The sequence below is a fragment of the Episyrphus balteatus genome, chromosome 2, assembly GCF_945859705.1.
Source record: "Episyrphus balteatus chromosome 2, idEpiBalt1.1, whole genome shotgun sequence".
Classification (NCBI taxonomy): Eukaryota; Metazoa; Arthropoda; class Insecta; order Diptera; family Syrphidae; genus Episyrphus; species Episyrphus balteatus.
In genome coordinates this window covers 29,850,075-29,865,524 of record NC_079135.1, presented here as the reverse complement: position 1 = coordinate 29,865,524, position 15,450 = coordinate 29,850,075, and the positions used below count along the sequence as shown (strand labels likewise).

Below are 15,450 nucleotides of genomic sequence, written 5' to 3'. Positions count from 1 at the left end.
ATGAAAAGTTTTTTTTTTCAAAAATCATTATTATGGATTCCTACTAGGTATCTTATTTTTTTCAGATTTACTCCGAAACGACAGACGATTTTTGTTTGTTTATAAGAGCTTTTAAGATGATTTAACATGAATCAAAAAGAAAAAAAAAAACTTTTAAGTCTATCACACTGCTGAAGCAGTGTCTCCAAAGTCAAAAACCTCTTGGAGCAAGAAAAATGACCTGGATAGCTAAATATGTATAAGTGACAAATGATTCAAAATTCTCCAAATATTCTAGCACATATAAGAATTTTGTTTGTCAAAATGCGTACTGTAAAACGAAAAGCATAACAAAACGTTCGATGTGGGTGGCAATGGTGCAGTAGATTTACTGCTAACCTGGAGGTGTGGGTTCGAGCCCTAACTTAGGCAGCATTCTTTTATTTATCCTCCAGCTTGGGCGCCACCCGTGGGATTATATGAGATAAAATCATTATATTTTCAATTCACTGTACCAACAAAAATTCATTCCTATCTGTCTGAATTTCTGTTCTAATATTCGTTCGAATTTGAAAACGGAAACGAAAATTGAATCCGTATAGATTGAAAACGGTTGTTCTGATTTCCATTCGATTTTTTTTTTTTTGGAGATTATTGTTTTCGGGCAGCAAATTGCTACCCGGACTGAAAACTGAAAACATTTTTGCGGATTGTAGATGCGTTCTTTTTTCGAAACACCTATGAATCCGCGAAATTTGTTCGAATGCGGAATTCGGAGGAGCCAAAATTCGAAAAAATCAGAACAGCAGTCCTGTTTGTATGCCGTGATTCGGCTCCTGAATTGTTTTACTGATGAGAGTACGTCATTTAGGTACGTCAGTAAATTAAAAGTTTATTTGACATTCGCGCCTCAAACATTTTTTTTCTTTTTTGTTATTGTTGATTGGATCAGCAATTTTTTTTAAAGATGACACCGGAACAGTAAAAAAATGGAACGCATCAGTAAAACAAAATGGAATTTTTTTTGGCATTTGGTAGTTAGCTGTTCATAAAAATTAAATTTTATCAGTAAAATTTGTAAATAAAATATATTACTAAATGCATTGTTTATTCGAAATATTTTTTCAACTAAAATACTAATTTTTTTTAAATAAAAGCTGAAAGTAGGTACCTACTCAAAATACCAAAAAAAAAATTTTTACTGGTGGATTTTACTCATGATAAAACTACTAAAGATATGGCATTGCGCATGTTTGGTGTTGGTTGTCCCACTTTTATGCGCCTCAATGACGTCACTGAGTTGAGGCATGTAATTATTTTTGGCGCCATTTCACTCTAATTTCTGTTGTTATTGCATATAGTATGTATTTACTTTAAGATGACATTTATTGTTAACAACATCAAATTGCTTTAATCGACAAGAACAAACGATTTTTTAAATCCATTTATGAAAAAATATATGTATATTTTTAACATTTTAATATAAAATAGAAATCTGACATGTTTTGCTTTGATAATTCCTATGATAAGAAACGTCAAACTCTTTGAGAGTCCGTGACTAAGATGCGCTAAACGAAACAAAACTATAAACGCGTGCGCTATCTGCTAGATACATGTTAAGGAATATTGGCGACTTCCGGCTCCCGTTATACAGAAGAGCGCAAACACAAAATTACCTTCTTTACTATAACAATGTTGAATGAATTTAAACTTAAAATTAACTATCTTCTAAGTAATAATTTAATTTAAAAAAACTGAATTGTAAATATTACTAAGGGCCAATTTATTCCATTAAATATTGAAATTTATCGTTTTAGTTAACGGCGTTTTTAAACTATTGACGCCTTTAAGTATACATCATTAAAAATTCATTTAGTTCACTCTTCTAGTTAAAGCCTTTACCTCTAATGGAAACTATAAATTTAAAACTCTGTTAGCAGGTGGCCATGGCACAGAGGAATAGATGGATGACTTCAGAGCCAGACATCGTGGGTTCAAACCCAGCGGTCGGCTCAGAAGTTTTTTCTAAATCGCCAGCTTAACTGAAGCCACCTGTGCGATAACATGAGACAATTTTCAACTATGTCTCCTCCTCTGTGCCACGTAGTTCAGTGTTGTATGTTCTTCTCTCGTTCTTTCTCTCTTTGTCTTTCTGTGTTGTATTAATGTCTTGTGTTGTATCAGCAAAATGGACCTAGATTCCGAAGCTGCAGTGTTTCTAGTCCGGAGATTTATCTTCAGACTAGTTTAATATGTAATGTAATGTAATACTATGTTTCCACCTTCACCTAAATCCACTTTTTCGAGATTTAGAGCTAAATCTACTTCTAAATCCTGAGATTTACCATACAAATTTAAATCTCCAAAAAAGTAGATTTAAAATAAATCTCCTCATAATCTACTTGGCTGAATGATTCCATGCTCTTATAATGAAGGGAACATGCCTAATTTCGTGAACGCACTCATTTTCAAATGTCATTTTTTTTTTGTTTTTTGACAATCGAAACTGAATTAAAATTTATGTCGTTTTCCAAAATTATGGGAGTGAATCACTCTTTTTTCGTGCAATTTTGGAATTTGTTCACGAAGAATTTGACAAGTGGAGTGATTTGACGTTTGCTTTACATGTGTTTGTAATACGAAATAATCAATAAAATAATAACACAATTTTTTAAATTCACTTTTAGTGATTTTTTACAATACTTTATTGATTTTTTTTTGTAAATAAATATAATTTCCTTCACAAAAAAAAGTTAAAACAACCACCCAACAATTTGACAAGCAGTCCATGAAGTCAAATGTAGAAGTATTGGTAATCACTCCGTCACTCCTTCAAAATTTTGGGAGCGAAGAATTTACTCCAAAAATTCACTCCTTTTTCAATTTTGGAATTTGAAATCACTCCTTTTGGAGTGATTATATAGCTAGGAGTGTCACTCCTTGAATTTTGGAAAACGACATTATAAAACACAGCCGGACGGAAAGATTGTTAATAAATATTGGTAAATAGTAATAAAAATTTAAATTATAAATTATAAAATTGAAATAATAACTTAAAAATTGCAGATGCTGAACGAGAAACAAAACAGAAAGTCGTAGCGGCAAAATGAAGAAGAACTTTTGGTGGAAATTTGGGCCGATAAAATTAGCCAGCTTCGTGGGCAGAAAAAAAAATTACAACAACTGCATTGCAATGAAAAGTTTTAAAAAGTATTGTGAAATATTTTAATTTTGATGAATTTGTGATTTGTAAAATGTCATATACCAACGTCAAAATAAATCTTGGAAATGTCAAAATAAATCTGATTTTGCCAGTGAAAACACTTCGAGATTTATTCTAAATCTACTTCTCTAAATCTCGGATTTAGGGTAGGTGGAAACATAGTATAAAACTCTGTTAAAAATATCCTAGGGAATTTTTATTTATTTTTTATTCAAACTGTCAAAAACTACGATTTTGTCAAATTGAATTTGAAGATTTTAATTATAAACAATATGAAAAAAACATAAAAACTACGGCGCGTAATTATTTTGTAGCCGAGATAAATCTAGGAAATCTAGTACTAAATGCATTAATTTCTTTGGATTTTGTAATTCTTTAGCTAATTTGATGTTTTTCAAACAAATTAATAATTAAACAATAAAGAAATGACATTTGACACTAATGGAGAGTGGATAAATAGAAAACCTGTTTAAAACCTCAATTTGCTCTAAAAATCCCTCTTAAAAGGTCGAATTTGGCTTTTTATCTAAAAGGACTTTAAAATTTAATGCTCAAAATATATTTGTTTGTTTTGCGAATTTTTGTATGTTTTATGTTGAATTGAATTAGATTTAATGAAATGGTATATACTTTTTGAATTTATTTATTTATTGTAAATTTATTTAACAGGTATTATAATTGATTTTGTAAAATAAAGCTTGTTTATTTCCTAGAAGGAAAGAAAAAAACAAACCAAGCAATAGGAACATGCATAGTTTGTCGATGAGTGCATGTTTGTGTAAATTGAAAAAAATTAACAAAAAGAAGTATTCATACAAAATTGACGGCATATAAAATACATTTTGTGCGCAAAAAATCATACATCATCCTCTGGCGAACGAGGCATATGAAATGAAATGTCCGAACAAAATTTGCCCAGCCAAGAAAATGAAAATTGTTGTAGATGTTAGACTTTGAGTTAGAGAAAAATATCTCCTGTGGAGGCGGCCTGTTACAGCATTGTGGTTGCGGAATAAAACCACCAAAACTAACGCTGGCAATGCCTAAACATAAAAAAACCGCCTGAAATTCACCTCGCTTGGCATTTGTCAAAATATTTTTTTTTTTTTGTTGACACATTTCATGAACTTTCGCATAGAATTTACCATCATAAAATGTTTTAAAAACTATATACATAAAAAATAGAAATTTTATTACAAAGTTTTCTATAAAATTCTTTCTATAAAATTTCCTGATGCACGGACAATGAAAGATACAGGAATGGAATTACAGAAAACAACAAGCAAAACCAGTCTCCTAAATTTGATGGTCCTCAAGGCCTGGAGTGAACGTTGGTCAGATTCTCAATGGGGTATCAATATTAAAACCGTAAGTTCTTATATCACTTCATTTAATTAACAAAATTCTTAAAAATAAACACACCCAGCCCTTCAAAACAGACTAAACAAAATTATAGTTTATAGCCCATCGAATATGGGATCTTCGGCTCTTGATAACGCCAATATCAATTGTCTCTGCTTTGTGGTCAAAGTTTTTGGAATTCGTATTTTAAATGTAACTACATGATCTCCAACATGTCCTTCTTTGTTGCGAATTCCTTTTCCCTTGAAACAATGCATAGTATGGCTTTCTAATCCCGGACCAAGACTCACTTCTAAATCTTCATATAATCCACGAATTTTGCACTTTCCCCCCAAAACAGCTTGACTGATTGTCAAGTACTTGTCGGTAGCAATATTATTACCGTCACGCTTGAAGTGGGTGCTGTTTTCTACATTTACTTTAATTGTTATTATTTGATTGTTTAGTGGGTGGTTTATTTTGAAGACATCTCCGTTTGATGTTCCTGGTGGTACATCAACTTGGACACGCTTACTCTGAACTAGATAACCTTGATTGTCGCAAGTTTTGCAACTGTTTTTGTTTATATATCGTCGGCCATCGCAGGTTTCACACTTTTCGTGGTCCATGTAGTTTGTTGTTTTTATACGGAGCTGACCCGTGCCACCGCATTTGGGACAAAATTCGATATTAGCTTGGTTACCCATTCTAGTGGCACCGTTGCACCTGGGACATTTGGCCATTACTCCAACATCAATGTATTCTTTGCAGCCTTGTACGGCTTGATGGAATTTCAATTTCATTTCGATTTCATTGTTTCCAGCTACTTGAGGAGCCCCTGTTTTGAAAAAAAAAGAGAAAGTTACTTCTTTATGCATAAAAGATGGTTGAAAGTAAGAAAAATTGGAAAAGTTGATAGAATGAAAGGATAAATCTTCATGGGGTAGATATTGACGTAGACAGTAACACCAACAAATCTAAAATCATGTTATTTTCAAGATCTGCCAGGAGTCAAAGCCGATGTAGTTGGTCTTTTAACAGTACAAATCTAGAAATGGTAACGGAATAAAATTACTTTGGAGTAGAGTTGGGCACTTTAGTTCATTTGAGTGATCGATCACTTTAGTTCAAATCACGATACTGAACTAGTTCTGAACTAGTTCCTTTTAGTTCAATTTATTTTAATCACTCCGGTTTTGTTAGAATTAAAAAACAAAATTAGTTTGTACAAACTGTATCCAAATTTATGTAAAATTGACGCATTCTACGTAATAAAACCTAAAAATAACAGATACCTACATACATATTTTATTTTTTATTTCGTTCATATACTTGTCGAGCTTTCTGGTTCCTGACTAAAGTCTAGAAGAAGTTCGTTTTGCTTTCATTAAATCAAAATCATAGTAATGCAAGGACCAAGATGCTACTTGTTTTTTGTTCTTGCTTAGAAATAAGAATAAGTGGTCCTTGAAGAAGAAACGCTGATACTGGCACAAGCGACCTTGTGTCTTTTGTTTTACATCGAAATCTTGAGAACTGATTTCGCTCCACAAAGAATTGGATGCAATTTCATATGAACTTTGGTTTCTGAACCCTATTCTTTTAACGTCTGTCGGGTTAAAAGGGCGCTGTCGGCGTATAAGACAAGGACCAAATTTTGTGATGTCATATTACGACTGCTCTAGGTTGCTGTTTAGTTTTTTGAAAAAATCTTTTTCTCTATTCGCGAACTAAATTGAACTAAGTAAGTGAACTAAGTTCACTAGTTCACCAAGATAAACTAGTTCATTGAACTAGTTCGTTCGCGAACTACACAAGCCTACTTTGGAGTGAAACTTAACCCTAAACTTGAATTTAATGAACACTTAGTTAAAAAAACAAATTCTTGTCAAAGTATGTTGAATCTATCGTAGAGTAATGTGTTCACTAACAAACGGATCCCAATTTCCGCAAAATACAAGATTTTTGGCACTGTTGTCAAGACTACACTTTGCTATGCTGCACAAGTATGGGGTATAGACGAGTATGAAGCATTGAAAAATTGCACAGAAATTTCTTAAAAAAACTTTTTAATTTGCCTTAACAAACCCCAAGCTTTGCACTTTACATCGAAACAGGAATTCCCAAACTTTTCACCGGTACCTTGAAGTCTCAGGCGGATTTTATTTTGAAACTTTTTGGTCACCCAGACCAACGGCTGTCTAAAAAATTGCTGCTTTACGAAATAAGGAATGAGGATTGGTGGATGGCGAAATGGAAAAATATGGCAAGCAGTTTCGATGAGGCGGTTTCGATGGATGCGAATAACTTAACAGATTTAAGGGAACAGTTGTATCGTATTATTTGGAAACATGAAAACTCTGTGCGTGATGCCTTTAAAACCAGAGCCCGTAATTCTTTAAGTAGAATTCTGTACTACCAACTCAATTATGTATGTTTAAAAGAATCAAATTACTTCCTAGGCTTCTTAAGTTATAAGGAAATTTCAATAAAATTTAAAGTAAGATGCGAAATCTTAGGACTTACCGGAACACCTTACAATGGAAGTTTCAACCAATTCTGCACCCTATGTAACCTTAAGTCCAAAAAAGACTGTTTTCATTTCATGAGCATATATGTCCCATTTTTGCATTACAGCGATGTTCATACTTTGGAAAAAGAACCCTATCAATGGAGGAAACAATAAAGCTGTTGAACGGACCTGACTGGAAACCTCTCGACTTATTCTTGAAAGATATTTACAAGTATAGAATGTTAATTATCATTTATCACATTATTTGAATAGTTACATTTATTTAAATAGTTTCATCTATTTATTATTTTATAAAGAAAAGTTACATTTATATATAATTTTGCTAACCGAGCTGACGGCAATGCCATAGCTTTAAATTCTTTAAATTGTTAACTCAATAAAAAGAATTAATAACTTACTTACTTATTGACGTGGACAGTGAAACTTCGGCAACTACTACTACAATGGAGTATACGAGATAATTGAACTCGGTTTTTCAAAAATAAACATCCTTGATCCCTAGTTATTACCCAAAACAAAGTAGTGTTCCACCAAGTTACCTCGATTCGAGGCCATCATTTAGTTAGGCATGATATTTTCTTAAGACTGTTGATGTGGATGACTGTCCATCTTCTAACAAATCAACGAGCTCAATTTTACTATAAAAGGGTGAGACCAATCACCCGCAATCATCAGTACCAAACTGTATGCAGATGACTCCATTACCTACTCAACATCATCATCGCCAGAGATAGCAGCCCGTAGAGTGCAAAAGCACGTCTACAATCTCTGGAACTACTACCTTAAATGGGGATTGAAGATCAGAGCCAGCAAGACGGAATACTAATTTGCTTCAGACCACCACAAACAAGGACGAGGGCCCGAAGGATAATCGCTGAAAGGTGTCCGAACATTACCATCGGATTTATAGACAACACGGTAGTCACAACCAAGGACAGAGCCAAATACCTCGGTATAAACTTCACCAACCTCTTCTCATCTCATCTGATACATCCTCTGCTAAGGAAGCAGTATGGACTCACCAAGAAGACAAAACTACTCCTCTACAAGCAACTCATCAGGCCCGTCATCACATATGCCTTCCCGGTCTGGTTCACCATTTCACCGTCAGCCATGAAGAAGATCAAACTCTTCGAGAGGAAATAAAAAAAAAAAATAAAAAACGGCAATCATCAGTTCATCCGCAGTCGGGAACAAGAAAATATCGTTTTTTCGTGTACACAGAGGAATTCACTCTTGCGGATAACAACGGAACCCGTAAACCAAATCCAGATTGTTGTAAATAGCCCTGTTTCTTTGGAAGGTGGCAAAGTACTACTAGTAGTTTACTAGCGATTTTCAATGGAACGCACTTTCAACGAATTCAATACAAATCGTATCTACTCGGGAAGAAGAGCATGAGTAGATGATAGTTCAGATTAACCAAAACATCTACTATTAGTAGACTACCACCTCCAATGGAACAGGGCTAATGTTGAATTACTTATATATTGTTTACGGCCAATTACATCACAGCTAATACCGGTCCTAGTCCTAAAGTTATTACTCAAATCGGTATCAACTCATTTCTTCACTCAGGTTCTTAGCCTCAGAACTGTCAATTTAGGACCGAGTACTAGCTAGAACTCGTTACTAGCTAGCTTCTCAAAAAACTAAACTTTTTTTAATAAAACCATTGGCATTCCCACAAGTAATATCTCAGCTTTTTATCCAAAGTACATAACAAAGTCTGCCTGTGGATTGAAAACTGGATATGGAATGTCCCATCCACAAGAAAGAAAAAAGACGCTTTGAACTGCACGAACCACAAAATTATTAGACTTCCGAAAATCTAGTCTGATCATGAAGCAGCACGCGATGAAAAGATTGGGCGCATGCATCAACTGATTTGCCGAATGTGGTCGGCGTGAAGCATGCATGTAGAATGGAATCTCATCATTGTTGACCCGATCCTTAACAAGCGACTGAAATGGGTAGGTGAGTGGAGCGCATAGTCAACATTTCTTCGACAGGGAAAATTTTCCAATGGATGTGAGGAAGTTAAATTTTTGCCTAGTTAGTTAACGTTTTAAGATCTCCTAAAAGTCAACTATCTAATTGAAAAACATTACAATACCTGTGAGTGCCAGTGCGCTTTGATTGTTAATTGCTTTTGGATGCTTTTTGAAAAATCTTAGAAAATTCGTTGTTTTAAATCCAAGTGCACCTTTTGTCGCCTCTCGTCCATTTACTACCACCATCCCATTTCTATCATACTCCAATCGAACATTTTCATCACTTAAAACTTGATAGGCTTCAGAAATTTTGCGAAATGTTTCCGTCTCATTTGGAGTCGGTTTAGCATCAGGATGGAATTTTTTTGCCAAATTATAATACGCAGTTTTAATTTCATGTGCCGACGCGACATTGTTAACTCCAAGAATTTTATAATAATCAATAGTTTTTTGCGATAACCCAATTACTTCAGAACTTTCTATTGTCTGTGTTTTTTCCGGCTCTGCAACAGGAACTTTTAATTCATCTTCTTCGGACAAACTCCGCTTGGGATAATATATTGGCTTTTCAATTGCAAATTGATGACGAAAAGTACTTGAAAAACGACAAACAAACCTTAGATTTAATAAGTTTTGTGATAATTTTTCGATTTTTAACATTTTCAAATAATTTACGTAAAAATAAAATAAATGACACAAAAATCAACACATAGAAAATTGATATACAATTTTTTTTTTATAAATTCAGGTACTTCCGAGAGGCGTGAGTGGTGATGTTTATAATTTGGCTGATTGTATTCTTCAACAAGCAGTCATAGGATCAAGTGCAAATCCGGTTTGTTAATGTATAATTTTATTTTTAATTCTTTTTAATTTCAAAATAATTCTTCTGCAGCTGGTTTTGTCATATTTAAAGCATTCGTTATGTGCTCATTTGGTATCTCATGCAGCTGTTCTCAAACGTATATCGAAATATGAACATTTTAACAAGATTTACTGCGTTACATCACTTTTAGAGTTTCTTCAGTCTGTAATTTCTGGAGTTACTTGTCGGTAAGTTGGCTGGCACCAAAGAATATATTTACTGAATGTACATTTTTTCATTTTTGATTTTTTTAGGAGCAAGCCAGAAGAAGTAATGCTTCCGGGATCGGTTGTGTCTCTAGTCTATTGGTTAATGCAAATTTTCGCTTCATGCACAGAACAGTTTGCAATTGGAGGCAAACTCTCACCTGAACATCAAATTCTAATTGATAACACCACCGAAGTTATAGAGAACATTATAAGCAATGATTTCCTTATGGGAATTCTGTACATTGGCAAGCAAGAGGATCCAGACTTTTTTGGAAAAATTCGTGAAAAATACTCAGACATAAAAAGCTCTCTAATTAGTTCAGGCTATAAACCGAACAATACAAGCATTGAGAAAAAACTACATCGTCTGGCGTATATTGATGTAGTCCAATTACATATGCTGCGACTGGAGTCGGAGCAAGTGGAACCGATTTCATATTGTGTTCAACCTTTGTTGGCTGTTGAAGTCCTCCTAAATCCCAGCAGTGATACACAATTTTATGTCTCAGAGTTGTTGATGATTCAGCGTCTTAAAAATTACTCAATGGTGCGTTTGTTCTATGAAATTATTCGAGCTGGCTTTATATCGCTGAGTAATGTTATTGAAACAAGTCATGATACCATGTGGGGAGCATTTACATTTTTCAAGGTACCACTAATAATAAAACAATTGAATGCATTATCACATCATAGTAAGTTTTTATTTTTTATTATTTTTTTTTATATTAAATTAATTTTGGTTACTTACAGAGACGAATGAAGTTGATCATATTCCAGAAGTTGTTGAAGCTTTGGATATACTTCTAGAAGATACATTGATTTTGGATTTTATGGATACTAAATGCTCTTGTAATATGATTGAATATCTTTTGAATGATTGGAAGAAACAACAATTGGTCAATGATGTCCACATCAAGCGTTTTTCTTCGCAGAGGTAAGAAGAATAGGAAAGTTGATTGGCATAATAGAAAAAAATATTCAAAACCGCGTTTGCGAAATCGCATTGCTTAAATAGCCAATTGTTTTAGTACTAAGCTAGTTGCAGATAATTGAAAATTCAAGTTGTTCTAAATGTAATCTTCATGGGCATTACTTGAGGCAATTTTAGTTGCGATACAAAAGTTAGGATAACAATCAGAAAAAGTGGGTCTCGCAAGTCCGTCTGTCTGCCTATCAGTATGTCAGTATAAGAAGTTACAGCCTAAACGGATGGAACGATTAACATCAAACTTCGTATGTAGCGTTTTTTGGAGACTTTCCAAGTTGTTTATAAAATATATTTTTTTGGGTCAAAATTAACGGTACCTTTCATAACAAATTTGAAAAGGTTTAATTTTCTCGAAAACGGCTCAAATGATTTTGTTAAAAAAAAATGATAATTTTAGACAAAGTCTATCCTTTAATGAAATTTTTTTTCGAAAAAACATTATTAACGATACGTGCCATTAAATCGTTTCTTACTTGCGATATAGGTACTATAGGGAACTCGAGATCAATCAGATATGACATTACGATGATAGAGAATGTTTAAAAAGTCTTCCCCTAATTTTTTGAATTTTTGTTTGTATGTGCCGAATAATAATTTCTACAGAATAGCATATCAAATTTTTCTTAATTTTTTTTTATTGCAAAAAAAAACAAATTTAATAAAAACGTTTCCTAAAATTTTCGAAGAAAAAAATTCCAAAAATTCTTTGTTGTACAAGAAATTAAATGGCAAACTCAGTTTGTATTTTAAAACCATTTAAAATGGTGTTTTCGTTGTTTTAAAAAGATTATTAAATTTAAGTTAAATTTTTTGTTTTATGAATGCTATAAGAAACTTATATTTCAACGCAACTTTTACTATAACAGCAAGTAGCTAAGTGCGAGCCAGGCGTGTATTTTATTTTAAATCCATGCAATTTGATCAAACTTTAATGTCGATTTCCATTTGAATCCAGGGTTTTATATGAGATTCACTAATGGCTAATTCCACGGACGGGTTTGGCATGTTTTTGTATGATTTAGCTCTTATTTATTTAATTATTATTCACCAAAATAAGAATTTTAATACATTTACACCTAGTATATTGATTTGTTTCATCGTTTTTAATCGTTTATCCTTACTATTGTTCTATCTGGGAACATCTTCAAATAAGATGTAACAGGTGTGACGTTAGAAAATCACGCCCGCTACATATTATTTGAAGATATTCTCAGACTGCACAAAAGTTAGAATACTTTTAAAATAGTAAACAAAAAAAACAGTGAAACCCGCGTTCAATCTGAAATTAAGTTCGGTTGGTGCACTGAAACCGGCCATTACTATATGATTTTATGATGTCTGATAAAATTAATTTAAAGTTTTAATGTAAAGTTTTTTTTTTTTTTTATATTTGTATCATTCCTCAGGGAACCCATATCAACACTTTTACAAAAGCGCGAAGTTGCCAATCAAGCACCATCGATCATCAATTTTATTATACGTGCTGAAGTTCCATTATCTGGAGTTTTGAAAACTTTAAGTGCTGATTACAATAAAGTACAAGAAGCACTTTTGGGAGTCTTATGTCAAGTTTTAGTTGGTAAGTTGATTTAATATCTAAAAAAGGATTTATATAATTTCTTATGGATTTAAAAAAAAAACTTTTTGTTTTTATAGGCAATAGTTTCGATCTAATCTTATCAGTGGCCACTGTTGAAGGTCGCTTAAAAACATTCGTCTCCCGACTTATACAATGTAATGAAACATCCAAACAAGTTCCAGGTGAAGTTGGTAAAACCTCAGTTACAAGGTCAACTCTATTCGATGTTTCATTTTTAATGTTGACATTTATTGTTCAAAAATATGGTTCCGATGTAAATAATGAAGGAGTTTACTTTGGTTTGTTTACTTATTACATTTTTATATCCTTAGGTGGTCCTATCGGAAAATGGTGATTCATTTTTTGAAAAATGGGTACGAGAGTGTATGGTTGAGAGAAACAAACCAAAATCACCAAGAAACATGGTCGCATTGTGTGATGAGAATATTGTCGATGAATTGCTATTGAGTCTTAGCAAACCAGAGGCACAACTTAAAAACAGGTAAATGGTGTTATTTGTTCTGGTAAATGTGACTAATGTTATATTTTGTATTGATTAGTAATCTGACTTGGCAAGATATATGCATGAACATTCCTGGAGTACTCTATCAAGTTCTAGTAGCATGGGAAAATGAGACCTTATCGTCGACTGATGTTAAAGGAATCTTGGATAGCATTAAATGTCGATTGTTTTCGTTTTCAGTCTGTGCAGCATCGTTTTTGTGCGCCTACATGCAAACTGTCAGAGAAGTACGTTTTGATTGTTTCACTTCTCCGCCATCTCCTATTTTATTTTTTTTTCTCTCTTCTTAGGACGAATTTCTTAAGCCCCTTAATATGGTGCAACAATTTTTATCCACCTTAAGCCCAGAAGAGATGTCATCACAAGATAACACCAAAGAACGTCTTGGATTGTCCTTCCAAATTATAAGAAAGATGCAACATGACATCCATCCTTCGGGAAATCCAAAGATGCGTAGCTTAACAGTGACACAGAATCTCGTATCGCACACACCGCTCATTGAGCAGTTTAAGGAAGTTTGGAAGAGTGTATCCCAACACGGATGGGTGCCAGTAAAGGCTGCACAAATTTTGGAAAGTCTTTTGCAAGCAGGTGGCCCAGTTTGGTTTGTTAGACAACTCGTTGAGGAGATCTTAAAGTGTAAATACACAACAGTAAGAAAAATCATGTTAAAAAGCTCTTCAAACTTAATTTACTGTATTATTTCTAAGGATATGATGAAGACAATGGACATTGTATTTGCTGTAATGCATTTAGATATTGAGAGAAATACAAGGGCTATTTTGGAACGCATTGTTCCACTTGTTCTCTTCAATAAAACTGGAAGGTATGTATTTTGTTATAGATTTTTTTTATTCAAAATTTCTATCAAAATTATTATTTGTTAAACAGTGAAGAAATGACGGAATCGCAATCATTTGTTATGGCAAGATTATGTGTCTATTGCATTATATCAAATCTCGAGACAAGAAGTGTCCCATTGAAAAAACGTACTCGCTCCGAAGATATAGACGAAACAGACATTGGAAATGCATCCAAAATACGCAAACTAACAAATCCAGAGAGTTCGGATAATTCCAGCTCGAGTGATTTTGCAATGGAAACGCATCAGAGCAGCAAAGAGCCTCCATCGGTTATCAGAGATCCCCTGCAGATCAGTTTACAAGGGATATTTAAAGTATTTGCTCAATTTGTAGCAACCGATGAGCTCTCGCCAAGAATTTATTTCATTTTTCAATTTATCTCACTTCTTGTCGAGTGTGGTAAGGATCGTGTAAAACCTGTTCTGAAGTTGCTACCAAATAATTTGATACAAAATTTATTAAAAGTTATGGTAACGGATGAAATAACAGTTGGACTTATCTGTCGGTAAGTATAATTAAAAAAAAAAAAAGTATTGAAGCTTAAATATTTTATCTGTTTTTCTTTTATATTTTTATAGAATTTATGATCTGAGAATAAATACAGGTAGACAATCTGCAGTCTCGGATTTGTGTCTGTGGCGCAATATTAATTTAAGAAAATTAAGTATTCAGTTGTAGATCAATAAAGTCAGTATTTGAAATGCATGCTAATTTTTTAGCACAAAGAGAATATTATGGAAAACAGTGTGGTTGGAACATTTTTTTTATACGTTTTTTAAATGGTGCAAAAGCAAGAACGAAAACAAAAATTGGATATTTTTCAAATGCAATAACTTTTTGTTTTAGAATATAATTTTACTGAAATATTATTTAAAGTAATTAAAAGCTTCAAGTCTAAGGTCCAATTTATTCACACTCCATTAAATTTAAAGTCGCCATTAAAAAAGGGAAATTTTAAAATTTGTATGCGATTTGACAGTTTTATAATTTTTAATGGAGCCTTTAAAAATAATGGAGAGTGAATAAATTGGGCCTAAGAGCCAAAGAGATTCTCCAGATCATCAAGTCATCAACTAAACTAATCACGTTGCAATTGACGCCACACATTCTTCTAATATCCTGGACATCCGAGCGTTCCGAGGAGCCAATATTGAATCGGAGCACTTCCTTGTTTCTAACCATCGGATACGGAATCCATGTCACCACAAAAAAGAATAGGTATTGTAGGAAATTTGAAGAAGACTACCGCCAGAATGTTGCTGACCTCGTCTTTCGTAATCTCAGAGAACCAAGCACTCCAAGTGCAGAAGATCAATGGATAAACTGTGAAGGAGCCGTCACAAATGACGCAAA

General features: G+C 33.3%; 2 protein-coding genes and 1 long non-coding RNA gene across 3 annotated transcripts; 2 read left to right on the top strand and 1 right to left on the bottom strand.

The window, feature by feature from the left end:
• Positions 1–2,939: 2,939 nt before the first annotated feature.
• LOC129911785 (uncharacterized) lies at positions 2,940–3,280 on the top strand. Its single transcript, XR_008771700.1, has 2 exons — positions 2,940–2,981; positions 3,046–3,280. It is a non-coding gene; the product is annotated as an uncharacterized LOC129911785 (long non-coding RNA).
• Positions 3,281–4,304: 1,024 nt separating this feature from the next.
• Positions 4,305–14,839, top strand: LOC129910101 (mediator of RNA polymerase II transcription subunit 24). The gene is made up of 13 exons (XM_055987365.1): positions 4,305–4,570; positions 9,819–9,905; positions 9,966–10,123; positions 10,190–10,836; positions 10,895–11,078; positions 12,539–12,711; positions 12,789–12,985; positions 13,044–13,213; positions 13,272–13,461; positions 13,525–13,887; positions 13,945–14,060; positions 14,126–14,602; positions 14,676–14,839. The coding sequence occupies exons 1-13, from the start codon at positions 4,448–4,450 to the stop codon at positions 14,773–14,775; spliced, it is 2,985 nt and encodes a 994-aa protein (XP_055843340.1). The 5' UTR covers positions 4,305–4,447; the 3' UTR covers positions 14,776–14,839.
• LOC129910102 (protein tumorous imaginal discs, mitochondrial) lies at positions 4,576–9,749 on the bottom strand. Its single transcript, XM_055987366.1, has 2 exons — positions 9,193–9,749; positions 4,576–5,381 (listed from the first exon to the last, which is right to left on the bottom strand). Exons 1-2 carry the CDS (start codon positions 9,728–9,730, stop codon positions 4,660–4,662), a joined length of 1,260 nt encoding a protein of 419 aa, XP_055843341.1. The 5' UTR covers positions 9,731–9,749; the 3' UTR covers positions 4,576–4,659.
• Positions 14,840–15,450: the final 611 nt, after the last annotated feature.